We start from the raw sequence: 22,707 nt of genomic DNA, 5'->3' as shown, positions 1-22,707 counted from the left end.
TCACGTTCTGGATCACAGAGCTCCTGCTTCTGTGCTAAGTTGCTCACAATAGATCCACATTCTGGCATCTCCTTATGGTGGCACCGCTCTACGGCGGCTCCCGACCAGGCCAGGGAAGTAAATGTGACAATGTCCTTAATTTAACGTCGCTCCAGCGACTCGCAACCAGGGTAGAACTGTCCAGTCTACCATGTGTAGGGACTGAAAGCAGTATATTTGGTTATGGGTGGAGAAAATGGATACCTGTATACTGTGAATCCGTGTGGTGTGTCACCTCTCCACTAATAAACAGACGGCTCTGCCCCTGATGGTGATAGGCAGTTCTCCAAATCTGGGATGCCGCTGATAGCCACAGAAGTAATGTCCCATTAATAGGAGGTATGCAGAAAGTATGAGAGCCGTCCACTGTATAGCCTTGACTAGTTTCTCCCCTCTCTCAGGGGTTTTTTCAAAAGGAAATAGGTTAAGGTTACTTCATTTATCCTGCATCCAATCAATTATTAAAGGATACAACTGTGTATCCACCTTAAATAATATGCTACAACAGATGCAAAGTTAAAACATCCTTGGGAGCATATGATAATACTAATAAATCTCAAATCAACAAATTCAATAAATGAATAAAAAAATAATAAATATAAAATAAATAGACACTCAGAGAATGGGTCCAAATATAACCAAAAATTGATCTATCACAAACTACGGTGCAATAATTAACCACATTATAATCAGTGATCACTTACAACTTCAACTCCTCTATAGAGACTTGATCTGATTAACCACATGTATTCAACCTAAAAGAGACGTAGGGCGACCCAGATAAATAAAATTGTCCCTCTGAATAATTGCTTGTATTTGCAAATGTTTTATACGGGACTTCAATCTTATATAGTACCACAAATAGTGATTAACCATATATAGTAGGTTTAAAAAAAAGAGAAGATATGACACAACCCAAATATCCAAATTAATCAAAATCCATTTCTATAGTCTCATTTAAGCCCTCTGGACACATAGTGCGCAATGTGTGTATCTAGAAAGCCTCTCGCATTCATAGTTTGCGGAACCTATCCCCCCTCTCGGTGTAGGAGCAATGGATTCAATACCAACAATTTTCAGACCCTCAGGATATTTTGCATGAACCGGACTATGTCTTGAGACCGGAAGCCGACAGACGAAATCCCGACCGCCGGCTTCCCGACTGTCTAATCCCGGCAAGTGCTAAATGACAGGCGTCGTAATCCTGACGCCTGTCATTCTACCTACGCCGGGAGCCCGACACCCGGCTTACCGATCGAAGATAAGCCGGGTGCAATTAATGAATGATTGGATTGAGAATTTTCTGTCCAGACCTTCAGCAGTAAAAACCAAGCTTCTATGTCTAATAAAGTTGCATGTAATGCAATGAGTATACCCACATTTGTAGCACCCAGTTATTTTTAAGGATAGATCCAAAAAATTACCACCAATATGTTTCTTATCATTAATATTTATATTTTTATTTATATTTTTTTAAAAACTCGGAGCCAGTATATTTTTTAAATTCTTAGCCTTTTTAAAAATGACCAGTGGACCAGATTTTAACTCTGAATTAAGAGGGGATCCATTTGAAGTATTTGAAGTCTTGTAATTCTCATTAAAAAAACTTTTTATCCTTCGTGCACAGCTGTTATATTTAGATACAAAAATGTTTGACCTATCGATATCCTCCTTATCTTCCTTTCTCTTTCTTTTTTCCCCCAAAGGATCCAACAGATGCATACTATTAATAATATTAATAAATCGATAAGAAACAGAGTGAACATATTGGTGGTAATTTTTTGGATCTACCCTTAAAAATAACTGGGTGCTGCAAATGTGGGTATACTCGTTGCAGTACATGCAACTTTATTAGACATAGAACCTTGGTTTTTACTGCTAAAGGTCTGGACAGAAAATTCCCAATCCAATCATTCATTAATTGTAATAGCACATATGTTGTATACCTGCTAGAATGTTCTGGATGTACTACAAGATCTCTTAAGATCAGGTTTTGCGAACACAGGAGGAATATTTTAAATGGATACGAGAAACAGTGTCTCAAGACATTATAGTCAGGTTCATGCAAAAAAATCCTGAGGGTCTGAAAATTGTTGGTATTGAATCCATTGCCCCTACACCGAGAGGGGGGGGATAGGTTCCGCAAACTATGAATGCAGGAGGCTTTCTGGATACACACATTGTGCACTGTGTGTCCAGAGGGCTTAAATGAGACTATAGAAATGGATTTTGATTAATTTTTGATGTTTGGGTTGTTTTAGGTCTTTTTATTTTTAAACCTACTATATATGGTTAATCACTATGTGTGGTACTATATAAAATTCAAGTCCCTATAAAACATTTGCAAATACAAGCAATTATTCAGAGGGCCAATTTTATTCATCTGGGTCGCCCTACATCTCTTTTAGGTTGAATACATGGGGTTAATCAGATCAAGTCTCTATAGAGCAGTTGAAGTTGTAATTGATTACTGATTATAATGTGGTTCATTATTGCAACGTAGTTTGTGAAAGATACATTTTTGGTTATATTTGGACCCATTCTCTGAGTGTCAATTTATTTTATATTTATTAATTTTTTATTCATTTATTGAATTTGTTAATTTGAGATTTCTTAGTATTTATTATCATATGCTCCCAAGGCTGTTTTAACTTTGCATCTGTTGTAGTATATTAATTAAGGTGGATACACAGTTGTATCCTTTTATAATTGATTGAATGCAGGATAAATAATTTAATCTCTAAGTAGTGTTACTTCATTTCCTTTTGAAAAAACTCCTGAGAGAGGGGAGAAACTAGTCAAGGCTATACAGTGGACGGCTCTCATACTTTCTGCATACCTCCTATTAATGGGACATTACTTCTGTGGCTATCAGCGGCATCCCAGATTTGGAGAACTGCCTATCACCATCAGATGCAGAGCCGTCTGTTTATCAGTGGAGAAGTGACACACCACACGGAGTCGCAGTATACAGGTATCCATTTTCTACACCCATAACCAATATACTGCTTTCAGTCACTACACATGGTAGACTGGACAGTGCTATATTCACCTCTATTACCTGGTTGCGAGTCGCTGGAGTGACGTTAAATTAAGGACATTGTCATATTTACTCCCCTGGTCTGGTCAGGAGCCGCCGGAGCGGTGCCACCATAAGGAGATGCCAGAATGTGGATCTATTGTGAGCAACTTAACACAGAAGCTGGAACTCTGATCCAGAACGTGACACAGGATTGTGCAATAGTCAGGCTGATTCCTGGCTTTCTTATGATATGGAGTTAACGCATTGTGGTCATACAATATACGCATGAGCTTTTGCATTGGACAGACGGCTCATTCCCCAAACAATTTTGTATGGTGACTATACATCAATATATTGTTTCACACCTAAAGTCTTTCTTTTCCTTATGTATATGTGATCTACTCCATATAAGGTATATAGAGGGGATTGAATTTTCCACTGGTCTCAAATACTCCATTGAGGCGTTTCATAGGTACATTGTATTTTAGTTCTATAACAGCATTATTGTGTTAGTTACTTGCCACAGGTCATAATGTTTGGAGGCACATTTACACTGTGTATTAATGCTTAATGAATGTATATGTTTTTAATTTGAACTGCAGTTCTTTTAAACATGTTTAACTAATATATGTTTAATACATTTTTATAATTATTATACAGTCTTGGGTGATTTTGTATTGGAATTAGCGCAGACACCTTTTTTACATTTTGTAACAAAATCAGGACACCTGGAGGGGCTACTCTTCCTCCCCAGTGGTCAGAGTATAATTCGTCCCACCCCCTCCACTATAGAGGCACCAGCCTTGTGCTGACCAGATCGGGAGAGGCGTTGGCTCACTCTACCAGATGTTTTTCTTTAGTTTAATGAGCAATAATTAGTAAAATGACGACGAGCACAGGGCCAATCTCCATCCCCTCTCTCTCTATCTTCAATAATGACAAATAAGCAAGCCGTACTGAATTTAAGTAGAAATTCATCCAAACACAGGAAACAGAATTTCCAGTTTCATACACTTGTATTCCGCATAGGGTTTGCTTGTAGAAACTCTTGTCAATAGACAAAAAGCTTTAGGCAACAGTAGCAGTGATACAGGTTCAAATTGTTATTTGAAATAAAATCATAGTGACAGACTAAGCATGGTTGTCAAATGTAAAAGTACATTACAAAAAAAATCTAATTCTGCAAGATAATAAAACATTTGAATTGACAAAACTAGTTTCCATTTGTACGTGCTCATTTTCATTTGAGAAACTATTAATAAGTGTCAGTTTCCATGTGTCTGTTGTTACCTTCTCCATTTAACAGCAATGTCAAACATATCTCTCCATTGGAGTAGTCTGGTTTTTCCATTAATTCGCACTTTAGAGTTGGCCCAAGTCTTCTGCACAGCTTGCAGGACTTCAAATGCAGCTAGCCCCATCGCTGCAAGACAAATACAAGACGACAGTCAATGACGACGCAGACATCAGAACTCTTTCATATCACAAATATGTGGGTTAAGCTTTTAATTTCAACCAAAACCTCATCCTCTACAAGACAGCACTGTTCATTAAGCAATGATCTGCCGCTTTGAAGTACAATACAGTACTCTGGTCAAGAGGAACAGAAAATCCAGAGGTCACTGTTCTCATACTTTATACGGCTGTTCAATTTCATTTAAGAAATGTGCAGTTCTTCAATGTCTGGAAACAATCCTGTTTCGGTCTGCTGGTTGTCAGAAAGATTTACAGACATCAAGGTCTGTAAAAGAAAAAGTTTTATCTTCTGCATTCTACCTTGCAAGATAAGAAATACAAATATATTTTAAAATAAAAAGTTCTCATGGAACTCAATATATCTTGGGAACTCTTGAACTATGTACTAGAACTAGTATGAATTCAAAAATAGTGGTGGTCAAAAAACAAAAAAAAAAAAGACTACTCAAATGTCATATTGTCCAGCCTGAAACTGACATGTAATCCAGCATTGATATCAGGGAACTCCCCAAGCCACACATGTAATAACAGCACTGTGGTTACAATTGGTGCATGTACCAGATGCTTTTTCAGGGCTAAAATGATAGAATTTTTCATATTTATGCGGTAAACAAACTACAGCCGTCACTGTAGTGGATTAAATAGGTTGTGATAACCATTCACTGTGCAGAGTTCACATTGACACGTCTCTGGGCGGTTATCCTCAGGGAAAACTGTTGGGTGTGAAGGATATAAATTTAATTTTACAAACTTATTTAACCCATATGATTATGCAGCACATCTGCAGACAAAGGGCCCGATCCAGAGATTGATGTTAGTGCCACCGCTGCCGCTTCTGTGTGCGCAGCTGATGTGGGAAAATATGAGATATGGTAAGAACTTACCTTTGTTATCTCTATTTCTATGAAGTCCATAGGGTTCCACAGGATAGCTTGGGGTATAGGTGATGACGTCAGGCATCGGGCACCATAGAGTGCTGTTTTCAGCCTCCCAGGATGCACTAGGGTCCCCCTCCTATACCCCGCCCCCGAGCCAAGGCATCTCAGTTACGTACCAAGCCATAGGCCAGAGTAGGAGAAGGAAGAGAGAAAAAAGATCTGGACACACACAAGGATCACATTCTCACCAGAGGGAGACGGAAAAAAACCGGTGACCAGAGTAAAGCCCATTTGCAGCACAGGTGCGACAGGGCGGGAGTCCTGTGGAACCCTATGGACTTCGTAGAAATAAGAGAACAAAGGTAAGTTCTTACCATATCTCATATTTTCTACATCAGGGTCTATAGGGTATCCACAGGATACCTTGGGGATGTCCCAAAGCAGTATCCTTCAAGGGTGGGAACGCTCCTGTGCTGAAAGGAGATTCCGCCGCCCAAAGGAAGCATCCCAAAGGTGTCAAACGTGTAATACCTCACAAAGGTATGGACAGAGGACCACGTGGCAGCCTTGCAGATGTGGACTGCAGAGGCACCACGTCGAGCTGCCCACGAAGGACCCACAGACCTAGTGGAATGAGCCCTCACAGAGGATGGAACCGGAAGGCCTTCATGAAGAAAAGCTTCTGAAATTGCCATACGAATCCAACCTGCCAAAGTTTGCTTTGAAGCAGGCCAACCCTTTTTATGGAAGCCATAGAGGACAAACAAGGCGTCCGACTTCCTAAACGAAGAAGTGCGGTCAACATAAATCCTTAAGGCCCGCACAACGTCCAAAGTGGCCTCACCTACTGAAAGATCAGGTGAGTTAAAAGCCGGCACAACGATTTCCTCGTTGATATGGAAACTTGAAACAACTTTGGGAAGGAATCCAGGACAAGTGCGCAGCACCGCCCTGTCCCAGTCAGAAACACGTCTGGCCGAAGCAATGGCCAGAAGGAATATTGTTTTAGCTGTCAGCCATTTAAGGTCCACTGAGCCCAGTGGTTCAAAAGGCAGTCCTTGGAGAGCCCTCAGGACTACAGCTAAATCCCAAGGCGCAACCGATGGAACAAAAGGTGGCTGAATTTGAAGAACACCTTGCATAAAGGTGCGCACATCAGGGATCGCAGCAATCCTACGATGGAACCAGACTGACAGGGCAGACACCTGCACCTTCAGAGAAGCAAGGCGAAGCCCATGGTCTAGCCCCGCCTGTAGGAAAGCTAACACTAGACGGAACTCCCGAGGGGCATAACCTCTCGGTCGACACCACTGGAAGAACGTATGCCACACACGATGGTATATCCTTGCAGAAGATGGTTTCCGAGCTCTTAGCATAGTTTGTACCACAGAGCTGGAAAACCCCCTGGACCTTAACATGGCCGTCTCAATAGCCACGCCGTCAAAGACAGTCGAGCCAGGTCCGGGTGAAGACAAGGACCCTGTGATAGCAGGTCCGATCGTAGCGGCAACCGCAGAGGAATGTTGATGGACAGACTCTGAAGGTCTGAGAACCAGTGCCGCCTGGGCCACGCGGGAGCTATCAACAGGAGCGTCCCTCCTTCCTGTTTGAATTTCCGGATTACCCGCGGAAGAAGGGAAAACCGAGGAAAGAGATAAGCAAACCAGAACGTCCACTGGACGGACAGAGCATCCACCAGAGACGCCTTTTCGTCTCTTGTTCGAGACCCGTACACCGGCAACTTGTTGTTGTGCCGTGACGCCATGAGACGGTCAATCTCTGGAAGATCCCACCTGTCCACCAGAAGTTGAAAGACGTCCTGGTGCATAAACCATTCCCCCGGATGTACGTTCTGGCGGCTGAGAAAATCCGCCTCCCAGTTGAGGACGCCCGGGATGAATACTGCTGATATGGCCGGGAGACTGCGCTCCGCCCAGACCAGGATGCGGGACACCTCTACGAGTGCCGCCCGACTTCGGGTTCCTCCTTGTCGATTTATGTAGGCCACGGTGGTGGCGTTGTCCGACTGGACCTGCACGGGGTGACCTTGGAGAACCCGATGTGCCTGCTGGAGAGCATTGAAAACCGCACAGAGTTCCAAGATGTTTATTGGAAGCTCCTTTTCTGCCTGAGTCCACCTGCCCTCGAACAGGTGTGGACCCGTGACAGCTCCCCAGCCCCGAAGGCTGGCGTCCGCTGTTAACAGGACCCAGTTCGCCACCCAAAATGGACGACCCTTGCTGAGGTGGGTCGTCTGCAACCACCAGGCTAGAGACAGACGAACCTCCGGAGTGAGCACCATCGTCTGGGACTTTAGGCAGTCCATTCCATTTGGACAGGATCAATTGCTGCAGAGGTCTGGAGTGAAACTGGGCATATTCCACCATGTCGAATACTGACACCATGGAGCCCAGTAACCTCATCGCCGAGTGCAGAGACACACGGCGACTCTGCAGACAACTGCGCACCCCCAACTGTAAAACAGAGATCTTTTCCCCCGTCACAAAGATTCTCTGCTGTCTGGAGTCCAATAAGGCTCAGAGGTGCAGAATCCTCTGAGACGGGATCAGGGTGGACTTTTGCCAGTTTATTAACCAGCAGTGACGTTGCAGTACTGCAATCGTCAGGTCCAAGTGGTGTAGAAGGAGCTCTGGAGATCCCGCCACCAACAGAAGGTCGTCTAGGTACGGCAACATGCGGACTCCCTGCAGCCGCAGGTAAGCCGCCATGACCTTGGTGAACACTCGTCGTGCTGTCGCCAGGCCAAAAGGTAACGCCCGGAACTGGAAGTGATCGCTGCGGATTGCAAACCTGAGGAACTGCTGATGGCGCAAAAGAATAGGGACATGCAGGTAAGCGTCCTGTATGTCCAATGACACCATGTAATCCCCAGGTTCCAGTGCCAGAATGATGGACCGCAGGGTCTCCATCCGAGACCGCGGTACCCGCAAGGACTTGTTGAGGGCCTTGAGATTGAGTATCGGACGGTAAGACCCATTGGGTTTCTGCACCAAAAATAGATTGGAGTAGAAACCCTGGCCCCTCTGGGAGAATGCAACAGGCACTATAACTCCAGCCTGGAGCACAGTGTGCAAAACCTTCCGCAGTTCCAAGGCTTTGTTCCGGTCTAATGGAAGGCTTGTGGTGAAGAACCGGGATGGGGGGCCTGTGCCGAAAGGAGAGGGCATACCCGTGAGAAACCACCTCGTGAACCCAATTGTCTGTCATGGTTATCGACCAACACTGGGCGAATTGCAGCAGGTGGCCTCCCACTTTGGGATCCCCCAAAGGGAGGCCCGGACCGTCAGGCCACAGGTTTGTCATCTGACTTAGGGGCCGGAAGTCTGGTACTCCAGGCCTGTTTCCTGGGCTTGGCCGATTTCTTGGGCCCAGCCTGTCGGGGAAAAGACTGTGCTTTAGGCCTACCCTGGGCCCTGTAAGGCCGAAAGGACGAAGTACCCGAACTTGAAGAGACCGCAGTAGACGGGAGACATGCAGATTTGGCTGCCGCCAGCGTCGCTACAATTTTGTCCAGATCGGGACCAAATAGGACTTCTCCATTAAAAGGCAAAGCTTCTAAGCCCTTTTTGGAATCAGCGTCCGCCTTCCAAGATCGCAACCATAAAGTGCGACGAGCAGCAACAGCTGCCAAAGAAATCCGAGATGTGAGGATACTGATATCCAAGGCCGCTTCATTGATGTAAGTGGCCGAATCCCGGAGATTGCCTACCTACTCGGCCTGTTCAGCCGAACAGTCGGAATCCAAAGACGCCTCCAAACTATCAGCCCAGCGCTCCATAGCTCTGGCTACCCAACATACGACCACAGCCGGTCTGGATGCCCCCCCGCGAGGGAATAAATGGACTTTAGGCAGATCGTAGCATCCTTCAAGGAGGACATGGAGGGCATGGGCAAGGTGGCACTTCGGACTAGGCGTCACATGAGAATCCACTTGTGGAGGGGATTCCCACTTAGAAAAATAATTGTCCGCAAACGGATAAGCCACAGCTAAGCGCCTCTGAGGCTGATACCATTTACCAGGGTATTTCCATGCCTCCTCTAAATGGTCTACTAACTGACCCGAAAGAGGAAACACTGTGGCGTCACCCTTAATATCCTTAAAAAAGGCATATTTGGACTTGGACACCGGAGGATCGTCATCCTCAATAACTAAAGCCGTGCGGACTGCCCGAATAAGGCCAGGGATATACACCCTGGACTTAGCGTCCGGCTCTTTAGTACGGAGAGGTTCTTGGTCAGACAGATCCAGAATCTCACCATCATCGGACGTCACGTCGTCATCCTCATAAGGAGCAGACAGAGCCGCCACAGGCCGCAACACAGACTCCCCTTGTAACACGTCCGACAAATGCCGTACCGAATTTGTCAGTGAATTAACCCACGCAGGCTCCTGTGAAACCTGGGGAGGGGAAATAGGGAGACTGTGGGGTACCATCAGTTGTCTCGGGAAACCCTGCATGGGTGACGACACCACTGACTGCTGGGACAATCCCATCTGGGAAAACACAGGTGGCGGAGCTAACTGGTCCACTAGGGCTGTAAGCGCTTTAGCGAAACAAGCCCAGGCAGGTTCCTGTACCGGAGCCGTGACAGTAATTGGCCGCGCCAATAAATAACACTGCCCTCCGCGTTACCCTCCCCCTCCGCTATTGGTACATTGCACTTAGTACACATAAGCTGGAGAGGAAATTCACTCTCAGACATGATGGTAAGTATGTGACCCCTCTCACTGATACTCGTTAGTATAGTGGGAGAACCACCCTGCAATCACCGCACCGCAAGGGCTTTAGCAGAGGAAGATCAGGGACAGTAAAATGGCTGACAGTAGAAAGTGAAAGTACAGGCAGCAGATGCTAGCAGAAGTCACATACAATGCAGAAGAAATTAATCCCTGCACTATCAGCGCTGTTCCTCAACTACACAGACACAGAGTCTGGTAGGACACAGCGCTGCATACACAGACCTGTTTCAACGGAGGAGAGGTATGCCGGGGGAACCAGACCGCGATGCCACCGTCAGCAGCTCCAGCAGCGTTCACCATACAAAGATGGCCACCGAGGAGCAGACAGGAGGCCGGCCTGGGGGAGGAGCGCTGCCACAGGACCAATCGGCAGCACAGAGGGGGCTGTGTGCAGCGGGGGAGGCGCCGGCTGTGTACAGGGAAGGAGCGCTCCCCTGGCATGCAATTAACCCCTGGGACGCCGCAGCGCTTGCCGCTCAGCTACGGCCAGCTGTCCCAGGGGGGTAGTGGAAGCACAGGTTAGTTACCTGGCTCCACGCTGCAGCCAGTCCCCAGGGAGCCCCCTGCCTGGGGACTGTGGACCATGTGCTCAAGAGGGACCCGCCACGGGACCCCCGCTGCTTACCTGCTGCCCCTTAAATCTGGCCATGATCCGAAACATCTGGGGACACCGCTAGCTTTGACCCCAGATGCTCACCAGCATCCCCAGATCAATACCGGTGTTCTGGTACCGGCGGGGTGTAGGGGAGACAGCATGGACGTCAGCAGTGACTGTCCATGCTGTACTCCCAGATGTGCAGCCACAGCTGCCTTGAAGAAAACTTCAGGGGCTATCCTTAGCCCCCCCTCTAAACATGTGCTCCGACTCCGAGCCGGACACCAACGAAACTGAGATGCCTTGGCTCGGGGGCGGGGTATAGGAGGGGGACCCTAGTGCATCCTGGGAGGCTGAAAACTTAACTCTATGGTGCCTGATACCTGACGTCATCACCTATACCCCAAGGTATCCTGTGGATACCCTATGGACCCTGATGTAGAAAATATGCAAATGTCGTAGATGAGGAGGAATGTATTCAGGTGCTCACTTGCGGCTTCGCAAATCCAGCATCTGCATACAAAAGAAGCAGATAATTCAATTATCACAGACCTGAGTAGCCCGATGGCTACTCAAAATGGCCCCGGGAATGGAGATGCCGGAGCCATTTACACTGCGTACGGGATCGCAGTCGCCATCACATCCTGAAAACAGTTGAGACATGCCTGCGTTCTTTACCGCCACTCCCAGTTACGTCTCACATACACTCCTTGACGGTCAATCACACTGTGAGCAAAAAGTAGCTGACAGTAGTGACAATAATGTACCTTGATGCATGCACTGTGTGACTTAGGGCCGTATTCAATTAGCAGCGAAAATGCCCGCTTTTTTTCTGACATTTTTCACCTAAAAAAAAAAAAACCTGCTACATTTTCAACAAAAAACAGGCGAAACCGGCAACAGGTAAAAAAAAAAAAAAAAAAAAAAAAAACAGGAGAAAAGTTTTCTCCATACCAGACCAGGAGAAAAAAAAAAAGCTAAATCCCTATTTTTGGCTAAAAATTTGGGGATTTGTTTAAAAACTCTTTGAATACCCCCCCAATGATGAATTATCAAAAAAAATAATGCGTAAAGCTGCATACTTTGGCTAAAAACGACCGCGCAAATTTTGGCCGAAGCAAAAAAAAAATTGTTGAATATGGTTTTAACTTATTGGGTCTGATGTTTCAGGGGTCATTATGGATGCATCAAGTGTTTTAAACATTGCACACGGTCGCAGCAGTACCCCCCAATTTATGTGGAACAGTAAATTCCTGGGAAAAAAATTGCTTTATCTTTTTTCAACAATTTTTTTTTTCCGCCCATGCGCAGATTACCAATAATCACACACCTGCAAAATAATAGCATTAAATACATTTCTGAATCAGACTCGAGGGTCTGATCTGATTGCTTTATAACACAGTACCTCTGTGAATTCTGCTGTTTGGTAGAAACCCAGATGTTTCATACTGCATTAGACCACCCAAACGATCTGCTACACAAATAAGCTCCTGTATTTCCAATTTGTAGCTTTCAAAATTCTGTGGCAAAACATCCCTGAGAAGAAAGTGATCACATTTAAAGAACAAAGCTCATTACTTATATTAAGGTAAAAATATTTGTAAACGATCATTCTTTTTCTTTGAAAAATTCCATGCCAGACATTACAATGTAAAGTTTCCTTATCAGATTAGGTATACAGTAGAAAGGAGAGATAAAAATGCCCCCAGTCTATATATAATGCAGCGCCTCCCCCTTCCCCTAGCGTATAATAGTTGCAAGGCGTCTACATCAAGAAATTGCGCACCCTGTGCCGAGAAGTGTATGTCTGTAGTGGTGTGATGTAGTCATAAATATGGCGCCGGTACAGATGATCGTAAAGACTTTGGCACGGTCTTGTCTATATTTTGCACATGCACCAACACCGAAAAGATCACACAGGATGTCACCGGATAAAGGTGGGTGGCACAAACGTGTGTGCATAATATATATGTATATCCATCCCTGATGAAGCCCATTACAGGCTGAAACGCATAGGAAGAACCATTTTAACAGGATCAAGAACGCCCGATTACCGGAATCAAGTGAATAAGTGAACAGAGGAAGCCGGAAGCTACGGGGTACACTGCACACAGCAGTGCTTACATACACAGGTGCTTGTAACGTATGGGGAACACTGAACAATCTGCACTCACATACACAGGTGCTTGTCAAGTATGGAGGACACTCACGTACACTGGTGCTTGTCACAGATCAGTGCATAATACTAAAATAAATCTTAGTTTGCATAATAAATCTAGGCATATAATTTTAGCTTCTAGAAACACCAATTTGCAGATAAATCAGGAATCATAATCTTGTTAAAAACCTTTAGAATTCTGCCACTCACACAGCCAAATTCCTTAGTTTGGGATCTCACATAAATACTCTACCAAACAGTTATTGTTTAACGAGTTAAGATTAACAGATGTATCTTGCACCAATGGAAATACACACAGTTTAATACATAATATCAGGGATTTACTTTATGTGAGGCTGGAGTCCTGGTTGCTCCTCGTAATCTTCTATTAGAAACGGTAGGTTTTTTGCCCAATGATCCTTGAAGTTTCCAGGTAGGTCAGTATCAATATTATATTCTGTGACTGTGGTGTCCAGGTGAGAATGCAAATAGCGAGAATATTCTGTGAAACAGAAAAATACAATGTGACCATCCTACATACATGCGTGTCTATACAACTACATTAAAAACAGATGTTTTTATCGGGATGTAGTTGCCATCCCGCTGCACACAATGCCGGCAGTCAAAATCCTGGCACCGGAATCCCGACGGTGAGTATTAGGGTTAAGTTAATGGTTTAGGCACTAGGGAGAGGGTTAGGCTGCTGGGTGGGGGAGGGGAATAAAGCTGGGCAAACACTAGAGCGATGTTGGGCTGATTTGCTGTTTCGTAATGACAAATCGCTTACAAACCCAGCAATAACGCTAGTGACCAGTGATCGTTCCGTCATTCATTAAGTCGTTCAAATGTGGACGGGCAACCCTCATTTAAAAGGGCATTCGATCCGATGTCGGAACGAACGCCCATCACTCCAGTGGGTACTGGGGAAGGGTTAGAATACTTACCTGCATGAGTTGGGAATTCCACTTTCGGGATTACACTGCTGGGATTCTGACCGCCGGCATTATCAACGCCGGGATTGCGGCTGTATTTCTTTTTATCATAGGCTTTTAATGACGATGTATTATAAGCACATAGGGAAGGATTCAGAGCTGCACGCATTGCCAATGTTCACAGAGTTTAGCTATTTTTTGCTACTGCACTTGCACTAAAATCCCGAATAACTCCTATTGCGCATGCATTGCACAGACTGTACGCACAAAGGTACTGTTGCAACTAGAGAGGAGACCCGATTTTTGGCGGGAAAAATCTGAATTTGACGGGAAAATCTGAGCCCGCTCATCTCTAGTTGCAAGTTAGATGCACAGTATCAGGAAGGTCTTGGAGAAGTGCTGAACATTCCTGGGTGGTGACTGGGATTTGGCTAAGCAGATGTACTGAGATGGGCGTGTTACGGGAGTGTCACTGAAGTATGTGTGTACACAGACGCTCAATTGTTCACTTTGGAGGAAACTGCATCTGCCATAGGGCTGGTTTAAGTTTTGATGAGGCGACCGATGGTGGTGTCTTAAAACGCACCAAGCAGTATAACAGCGTCTACAGATGCTCAAAGCGGGCGTCTCTCCTTGCACATACATACTCATGGACAGGGCCGTAACTAGGTGTGTGCGACAGTTGCGGCTGCACAGTGCGCAGGGCTCTGTGGGCGGCACCATCGACACCCCACATCCCCTGCTTCTGGCTGCCTGAAACGGCACCCTGCAGCCAGTATCGCTGCAGCAATGCTGTCTGTAGTGTCCATAGTTCCGGGTGACACGCAGTTTAGGATGCCCGGCAGCCCCGTCCCCTTATGAGCAGCATCATGACGTCACGCAGAAGGGGGGGGGCCAGCACAGGGTGCTCAGAACCCTAGTTACGGCCCTGCTCATGGATGTACACCACGTAACAGAAGGGTGACCGCCAAAAGACGTGGCAACATCTGCATCCTCACATTGTGGACTGCCAGCTTCATGCAGGTCTATTTGTAAAACTTAATTTACCTATGCAACTCTAGCAATTTAAAAAGTTATTCACCCTAATTAATTATCCTATTTATTAGGCCCATGGAGAGTCCACCCTAGGGTGCCTATCATCTTACCTGGGATTGCTCCTTTAATCTTATCCACTTTAGCTTTACATCCATCAAGTAGCAATTACTAGTTTGTGAATGGGGAACTGTACACAACATAGACAAGCACTTACCTCTTAGATACTTCACTTTTAAATACTCCTGGCTCGCCTTCTGACCAGGCAGCGGGTCATTTAACATTACTTTAGTCTGAGCTTTAATTCCTTCATAAAAATGTCCCATAGAGACGTGGCTGAGCCCGTTCATGTACTGACACACCTCATTGTATGGCTCCAATTGGAGACATCGCTGTAAGGAAAAGAAAGATGGATAAAGGGAATACAGCGACCCATACCCATCTATCCAGCTTCTATCAACACAGCGTGAGGTTTGGTTTCTCTCAGACACCGGCACCAACCTCTAGCATGGACAGACATTGGGCTGGATTTACAGTTGTGTAAATTCATAATGAAATGATTATTATGTCCTGTTAATAGTATACAATAATATTGGCTGATTACAATAGTTTTACTGATTAAAAATAAATATTTGCAGCCCTGAATTTGAAAACCATTTCTTCTCTGTGTCTTTCTGCACTCAGATGCCAGATTTGAAATGTGGCAGCTATGGAGGAGATAACCTATTACCTCCATGACAGGGACGACATTTTCATTCAAGTTTGGGCCCCCTGGCTACTTGCAGGGCGCTAGCTTTCCCGCAAAGAGCCATGTGCGACGTGCGACGTCTCCCCCAATTCACCCCACCTTCACCACCTCTGGCGATGTCCATGCTGCTCGGTCTGAGGTTACCCACACGGTCCTATCGCGTGGTCTCTCCCACCCCCCACTACACTCATTTCCACATTCACTTTCCTATTTACTAATTGTGTTCATTTTGTTGCTTCCTAGTTTTTCACTAGAACTAACATTTGTTTGTGTCTATTGGTATTCATCCCTGTATTCCACCTGGACACACATTTTCCAATTGTTTGATATGCTTTTATCTATCTGTCTATGTCACAGCATTAATGTTTTCTTTCCTGTATTCTTGGCTGACCATTTCAAATAAAGAATTATAAAAAACAAAACATTTGCTGGATAATACCACAGGATTTGCATTAATTATGCAATGGATCTGTACAGGCTATGTGTAAACCTAGAAACATCAGGCCAAGACAACATCAAGGTAGCTCAGATATTCTCTAACCTTTTGTATTATCAGTGTATTATCACAAAGGTTAAACATATGAAGCGGAGACAAAGACTAGGACAGGCTAGGAATTGTAACATCTACCAGCAGCTTTATCCTTTACTAATTTATTAAATGAGAGGAATATCCCTGGAAGATGAATAATTCATCTCTTAATATTAACATTACAGAAATTTAAAGAAAACAAATAAGAAAAGTGCATTTGTAAGTCTCACAAATGTGATCTGAATGTAAAAAAACTGTACAAATCTTTACATTATGTCCTAGAGATGTGTCCTCATACACCTAGCCTCAATATGCCATGTGGTCAAAGATGCCTGGCGTGAGTGAGCCGCCATGTTTCGTGCGACTCTGCTTGCGCTGAGTGTCTTTATTGTGTCTTCTTTGCCCAAAAATGCATCTGAGTCACGATGTGATGCAACAAGCCACTTCACGAGACTGCACTGATTAATTTGATATGTGACACATCTGCGTGCGACTGAATCTGTAAATAAAACACCAAGGAACTTGGCGTGGAAAAAAAAAAACGGACACCTCATCGTAGCACTTCGTATACAGATTCATAATCAGCCGCACCCAGCTATACAAGTGTCGCATAAGAAACGAATCCATGCAGTCTCCTGGTGCATTTTAGTCGCATCCAATTACACACTAGACCACAGGTTCTCAAACTCGGTCCTCAGGATCCCAAACAGTGCATGTTTTCCAGGTCTCTTTACAGAATCACAAATAAAATAGTTATCTCCACCTGTGGATCTTTTAAACTGTGTCAGTGAGTAATGACTACACCTGTGCACCTGCTGGGTAACCTGGAAAATGTGAACTGTGTGGGTCCTGAGTTTGAGAACCAATGCACTAGATGACATGTCGTCCAACCCGGCCAGATCGGACGACATATCGGAAACATCGTCTAATGTGTACCCTCAATTTCACCGACGATGTGTGCTCCCGCAGTTCCGATGGGCTACCGTCAGCGAGGGCCGTTGCTCCCGGCATCGGCATGTGTGTATGCACTTGCTGATGCCGGCACCCTGTCGGGACGCATCGTGACTGAGGTCAGTATACAGTAGACATAGGGCCTGATTCAGAGCCACTCTTAAGCGGCCGCTCGTTCGCTCCGAGCGATGTTTGCCCAACTGCGCATGCGTACGGATCGTTATACGCATGCGCGAATCAGTCAGTGCGGTCGAAATTCATGTGCTCGCAAAATAGCGAATGCCTGATAATTTGAGTGACAGAAAGGGGCGTATGTGGGTGGTAACAGGGGAAGGTGCTTGAAAACGGGGAGTGGAGATCCGATCGCAGGCGTGCTTAAAGGTCAAAACAGGCGTTTTATGGGTGTGCATAATTAAAACAGCAGCGTCATTGACCACGTCACTGGGTTATTTTATAGCCAGAACTGCTCGCAAAATTGTGGTAGCAAAAACCAACCACAAGAATAGCGAGCAGCTCATACCCTGGTCGATGTACTCGATTAATCTAATAAATAGCGGACATGACGTAGGAATGCGAGTGGCCAGGGGGCGTAGTTTCCCAAAAAACGACCGCAAGTTTTGTTCGCTCGTTCAGACCTAGAGGCGTGAACAGACCACAAACAGCGAACGGTTCATTGGAATAGCCACCCCTATTTTCTGGACGAGCGAGCGCTAATTACGTCCGGCTCTGAATCAGGCCCATAGTCTATTGTGTATCGGCCTTTAGATGCATTCTTAACCAAAAAAAAAAAAAAAAAGTCGCACAGGATCTGGCACGCCAGGAGAGGCTATTTGCTACTTCTTGAGCAACCATGTATAAGGACACTTCTGTAATTCACTTTATTACAAATTATGCAGATTTGTTTCAAAGACTTTTAAAATATGGCCTTGTTATGGTATGGTTAAGGTATGTTAGAATAGGGTCGGAGCATGTATTAAATTTACTGTTCTATACCTGCTTAGCTGGGAATGTCTTGCACTTTGAAGTGGGCCCAATCAGATCACTGCTTTGTTTAGTGAGTCTATTCATGTGATTACATTAGTGGGGACAAGACTTTATTATGTAACAGGATGGGTGTCGTTATAAAAGAAGCGGAATGGAAGTGGGAAGTCACAGAGTGAGAATTAGATCGTAGGAGGACCAGTGTTCCACAACAGCACTTTATATGAAAGAGAAAATTCTGTCATAATGGTGAAGAAAAACTGTAACGCCAATACGCACCTCTAAATCAAAACATATGAAGTTCCTGTGTACATCTTATTACTGTATGCTGTAGAAATGTAAATTATAATATACAAAGGCAAGCATTACAACTCATTTTAGCCGCAGGGACACAATACATCTCTCTAGTGAAGACACACCTTAAAGTTAGTCAGTGCCTCTCGCAGACTGCCATGGTGGTAAAGCATTATCCCCCTTAGCTGAAGTGTCTGCACATGATTCTGATTCAGCATCAATGCTTTCTGGAAGTTCTCCATGGCTGCTTCAACATTACCAAGTTCTCTAAAATCAAATAACACAACATTATAAGACAAAATTAAAAATACGATTTTGGTACTTACCGATAAATCCCTTTCTCCGATTCCACAGGGGACAACACTGCAGTGAATACGGTGGGGTGATGAGTGGAGCCTGGGACTTTAAATTTCTTTAGAAGTGTAGTGGTCTTCTCCCCCTCTATACGCCACCCAATCTCAGTGCAGATTAAGCAAGCCCAAGCGGAGACAGTTGGTTCCTCCGTTTCCTTGTCTCTCCTTCCTCTGTTTTTTCTACTCTAAGACAGTCCAATACCGAAAACAGCTAACAAAAGCAACAACAAACTGCAGACAACCAAGGTGCAGCTGGAAAAATCACCAAAGAACACTGCAGCAAGGAACAGCGATGGGAGTGCGTCCAGTGTCCCATACATAATCAGAGAAAGGGATTTATCGGTAAGTACCAAAATCCAAATTTCTCCTTCATCCACTAGGGGACACTGGAGTCCCAAAGTTGACCACCCGGGTGAGAAAACTGCAGAACCGTACGACCAACAATAAAAATATGAGATATGGTAAGAACTTACCCTTGTTATCTCTATTTCTACGAAGTCCATAGGGTTCCACAGGATACCTTGGGGTATAGGTGTGACGTCAGTCGCAGGGCACCAAAGAGTTAAGCTTTCAGCCTCCCAGGATGCACTAGGTCCCCCTCCTATACCCCGCCCCCGGGCCAAGGCACCTCAGTTAGTTACCAAGCCATAGGCCGGAGGAGGAGAAGGAAGAGAGAGAACAAAGATCTGGACACATACAAGAATCACATTCTCACCAGAGGGAGACGGAAAACCGGTGACCAGAGCAAAGCCCATCTGCAGCACAGGTGCGACAGGGCGGGAGTCCTGTGGAACCCTATGGACTTCGTAGAAATAGAGATAACAAGGGTAAGTTCTTACCATATCTCATATTTTCTACTTCAGGGTCCATAGGGTATCCACAGGATACCTTGGGGATGTCCCAAAGCAGTATCCTTTAAGGGTGGGGACGCTCCTGTGCAGAAAGGAGAATCCGCCGCCCGAAGGAAGCATCCTGAGAGGCGAAGGTGTCAAACCTGTAATACCTCACGAAGGTATGGACAGAAGACCACGTAGCAGCCTTGCAGATCTGAACTGCCGAGGCACCACGTCGAGCTGCCCACGAAGGACCCACAGACCTAGTGGAATGAGCCTTCAGAGAAGGAGGGACCGGTAGGCCTTCATGAAGATAAGCTTCAGAAATAGCCATACGGATCCAGGCTGCCAAAGTTTGCTTTGAAGCAGGCCAACCCTTTTTACGGAAGCCAAAGAGGACAAACAAAGCGTCCGACTTCCTAAACGAAGAAGTGCGGTCAACATAAGTCCTTAAGGCCCGCACAACATCCAAAGAGGCCTCACCCACGGAAAGACCCGGTGAGTTAAAGGCCGGAACAACTATTTCCTCGTTAATATGAAACTGGGAAATAACTTTGGGAAGAAACTCGGGCCGAGTGCGGAGCACTGCCCTGTTCCCATAAAAAACCAAGAAAGGGGGTCTACAAGAAAGAGCCCCTAACTCAGAAACACGTCTGGCCGAAGCAATGGCCAGAAGGAAAACAGTCTTAGCTGTTAGCCATTTAAGATCCACTGAGCCCAGTGGTTCAAACGGCGGTCCTTGGAGAGCCCTCAGGACCACAGCCAAATCCCAAGGCGCCACAGGTGGAACAAAGGGCGGCTGAATGCGGAGAACACCCTGCATAAAGGTGCGCACATCCGGGATTGTAGCAATCCTACGGTGAAACCAGACAGATAGGGCCGAAACCTGTACCTTCAAAGAAGCAAGGCGAAGCCCATGATCTAGTCCCGCTTGCAGGAAGGCGCGAATGCGAGACAGACGAAACTCCCGCGGTGCATAACCTCTCGGTCGACACCACTGGAAGAACGTATGCCACACGCGATGGTATATCCTCGCGGAAGACGGTTTCCGAGCTCGTAACATGGTACGCACCACAGAGCTGGAAAACCCCCGGGACCTCAGCATGGCCGTCTCAACAGCCACGCCGTCAAAGACAGCCGAGTCAGGTCCGGGTGAAGGCAAGGACCCTGAGACAGAAGGTCCGGTCGTAGCGGCAACCGCAGAGGAATGTCCACGGACAGACCCTGAAGGTCTGAGAACCAGTGCCGTCTGGGCCACGCGGGAGCTATCAACAGGAGCGTCCCTCCTTCCTGTTTGAATTTCCGGATTACCCGTGGAAGAAGGGAGACCGGAGGGAACAGGTATGCGAACCGGAACGTCCACCGGACGGACAGAGCATCCACCAGAGACGCCCCTTCGTCTCTTGTGCGAGACCCGTACACCGGCAACTTGTTGTTGTGCCGGGACGCCATGAGGTCGATTTCTGGAAGACCCCACCTGTCCACCAGTAGTTGAAAAACGTCCGGGTGCAGGGACCATTCCCCCGGATGAACGTCCTGGCGACTTAGAAAGTCCGCCTCCCAATTGAGCACTCCCGGGATGAAGACCGCTGATATGGCCGGAAGATTGCGCTCCGCCCAAACCAGGATCCGAGAGACCTCTACGAGAGCCGCCCGACTGCGAGTTCCTCCTTGCCTGTTTATGTAGGCCACGGTGGTAGCGTTGTCCGACTGGACCTGCACCGGGCGACCCTGGAGAAACCGCTGTGCCTGCTGGAGAGCATTGAAGACCGCACGGAGTTCCAAGATATTTATTGGAAGCTCCGCTTCTGTCGGCGTCCACCTGCCCTGGAACAAGTGTGGACCCGAAACTGCTCCCCAGCCCCGAAGACTGGCGTCCGTTGTCAACAGGACCCAATTTGGAACCCAGAACGGACGTCCCTTGTTGAGGTGGGTCGTCTGTAACCACCACGTAAGGGACAGGCGAACCTCCTGGGTGAGCACAATCGTCTGGGACTTCAGAGACTGAGTCAGCCCGTTCCACTTGGACAGGATCAGGTGCTGCAGAGGTCTGGAGTGAAACTGGGCGTATTCCACCATGTCGAACACCGACACCATGGAGCCCAGTAACCTCATCGCCGAGTGTAAGGACACCCGGCGGCTGTGCAGACAACTGCGCACCCTTGACTGTAAAGCAGAGATCTTGTCCTCCGTCACGAAGATCCTTTGCTGTCCCGAGTCCAATAAGGCTCCAAGATGCAGAATCCTCCGAGACGGGATTAGAGTGGACTTCTGCCAGTTGATTAGCCAGCCGTGCCGTTGCAGCAGTGCAATGGTCAGGTCCAAGTGGCGTAACAGGAGCTCTGGAGATCCTGCCACCAATAACAGGTCGTCCAAATACGGCAACATGCGGACTCCCTGCAGCCGCAGAGAAGCCGCCATGACCGCCATCACCTTGGTGAAAACACGTGGTGCTGTTGCCAGGCCAAAAGGTAACGCCCGAAACTGGAAGTGGTCGCTGCTGATTGCAAACCTGAGGAACTGTTGATGGCGCCAAAGAATAGGGACATGCAGGTAAGCGTCCTGTATGTCCAATGACACCAAGTAGTCCCCAGGTTCCAGCGCCAGAATGATGGACCGTAGGGTCTCCATCCGAAACTTCGGGACCCGCAAAGACTTGTTGAGTGCTTTGAGGTTGAGAATCGGACGATATGACCCATTGGGTTTCTGTACCAAAAATAGATTTGAATAGAAACCCTGGCCCCTCTGGGAGAATGGAACCGCCACTATAACTCCAGCCTGGAGCATAGTGTGCAATACCTTCCGCAGCTCCGTAGCCTTGTTCCGGTCTGATGGGAGACCCGTGGTGAAGAAGCGAGCCGGGGGTCTGTGCCGGAAGGAGAGGGCGTATCCGTGGGAAACCACCTCCAGAACCCAAGTGTCTGTCGTAGTGGTCGACCAACACTGGGCGAACTGTAGCAGGCGGCCTCCCACCCTGGGATCCCCCAAAGGGAGGCCCGGACCGTCAGGCCGCAGGCTTGCCATCTGGCTTGGGGGCCGGACGTCTGGTACTCCATGCCTGCTTCCGGGGCTTGACCGATTTCTTAGGGCCAGCCTGTCGAGGAAACGACTGTGGTTTGGGCCT

General features: G+C 46.7%; 1 protein-coding gene across 2 annotated transcripts in view; it reads right to left on the bottom strand.

Annotated features, from left to right (window-relative positions):
- Positions 1–22,707, bottom strand: part of TTC13 (tetratricopeptide repeat domain 13) — a 127,224-nt gene that overhangs the window by 41,540 nt on the left and 62,977 nt on the right. For both annotated transcript variants that reach the window (XM_088474407.1, XM_088474408.1), the window contains exons 10-14: positions 18,523–18,664; positions 15,112–15,286; positions 13,276–13,432; positions 12,178–12,308; positions 4,352–4,484 (exon numbers count right to left, since the gene is read on the bottom strand). In XM_088474407.1, coding sequence (XP_088330533.1) covers positions 4,352–4,484; positions 12,178–12,308; positions 13,276–13,432; positions 15,112–15,286; positions 18,523–18,664 — 738 coding nt within the window. The remainder of the gene's footprint in view (positions 1–4,351; positions 4,485–12,177; positions 12,309–13,275; positions 13,433–15,111; positions 15,287–18,522; positions 18,665–22,707) is intronic.

Source organism: Taudactylus pleione, unplaced genomic scaffold (assembly GCF_031769625.1).
Source record: "Taudactylus pleione unplaced genomic scaffold, aTauple2 ptg000154l, whole genome shotgun sequence".
Classification (NCBI taxonomy): domain Eukaryota; kingdom Metazoa; phylum Chordata; class Amphibia; order Anura; family Myobatrachidae; genus Taudactylus; species Taudactylus pleione.
The sequence above is the reverse complement of the archived record's forward strand: the minus strand, read 5'-3'. Positions and strand labels throughout refer to the sequence as shown.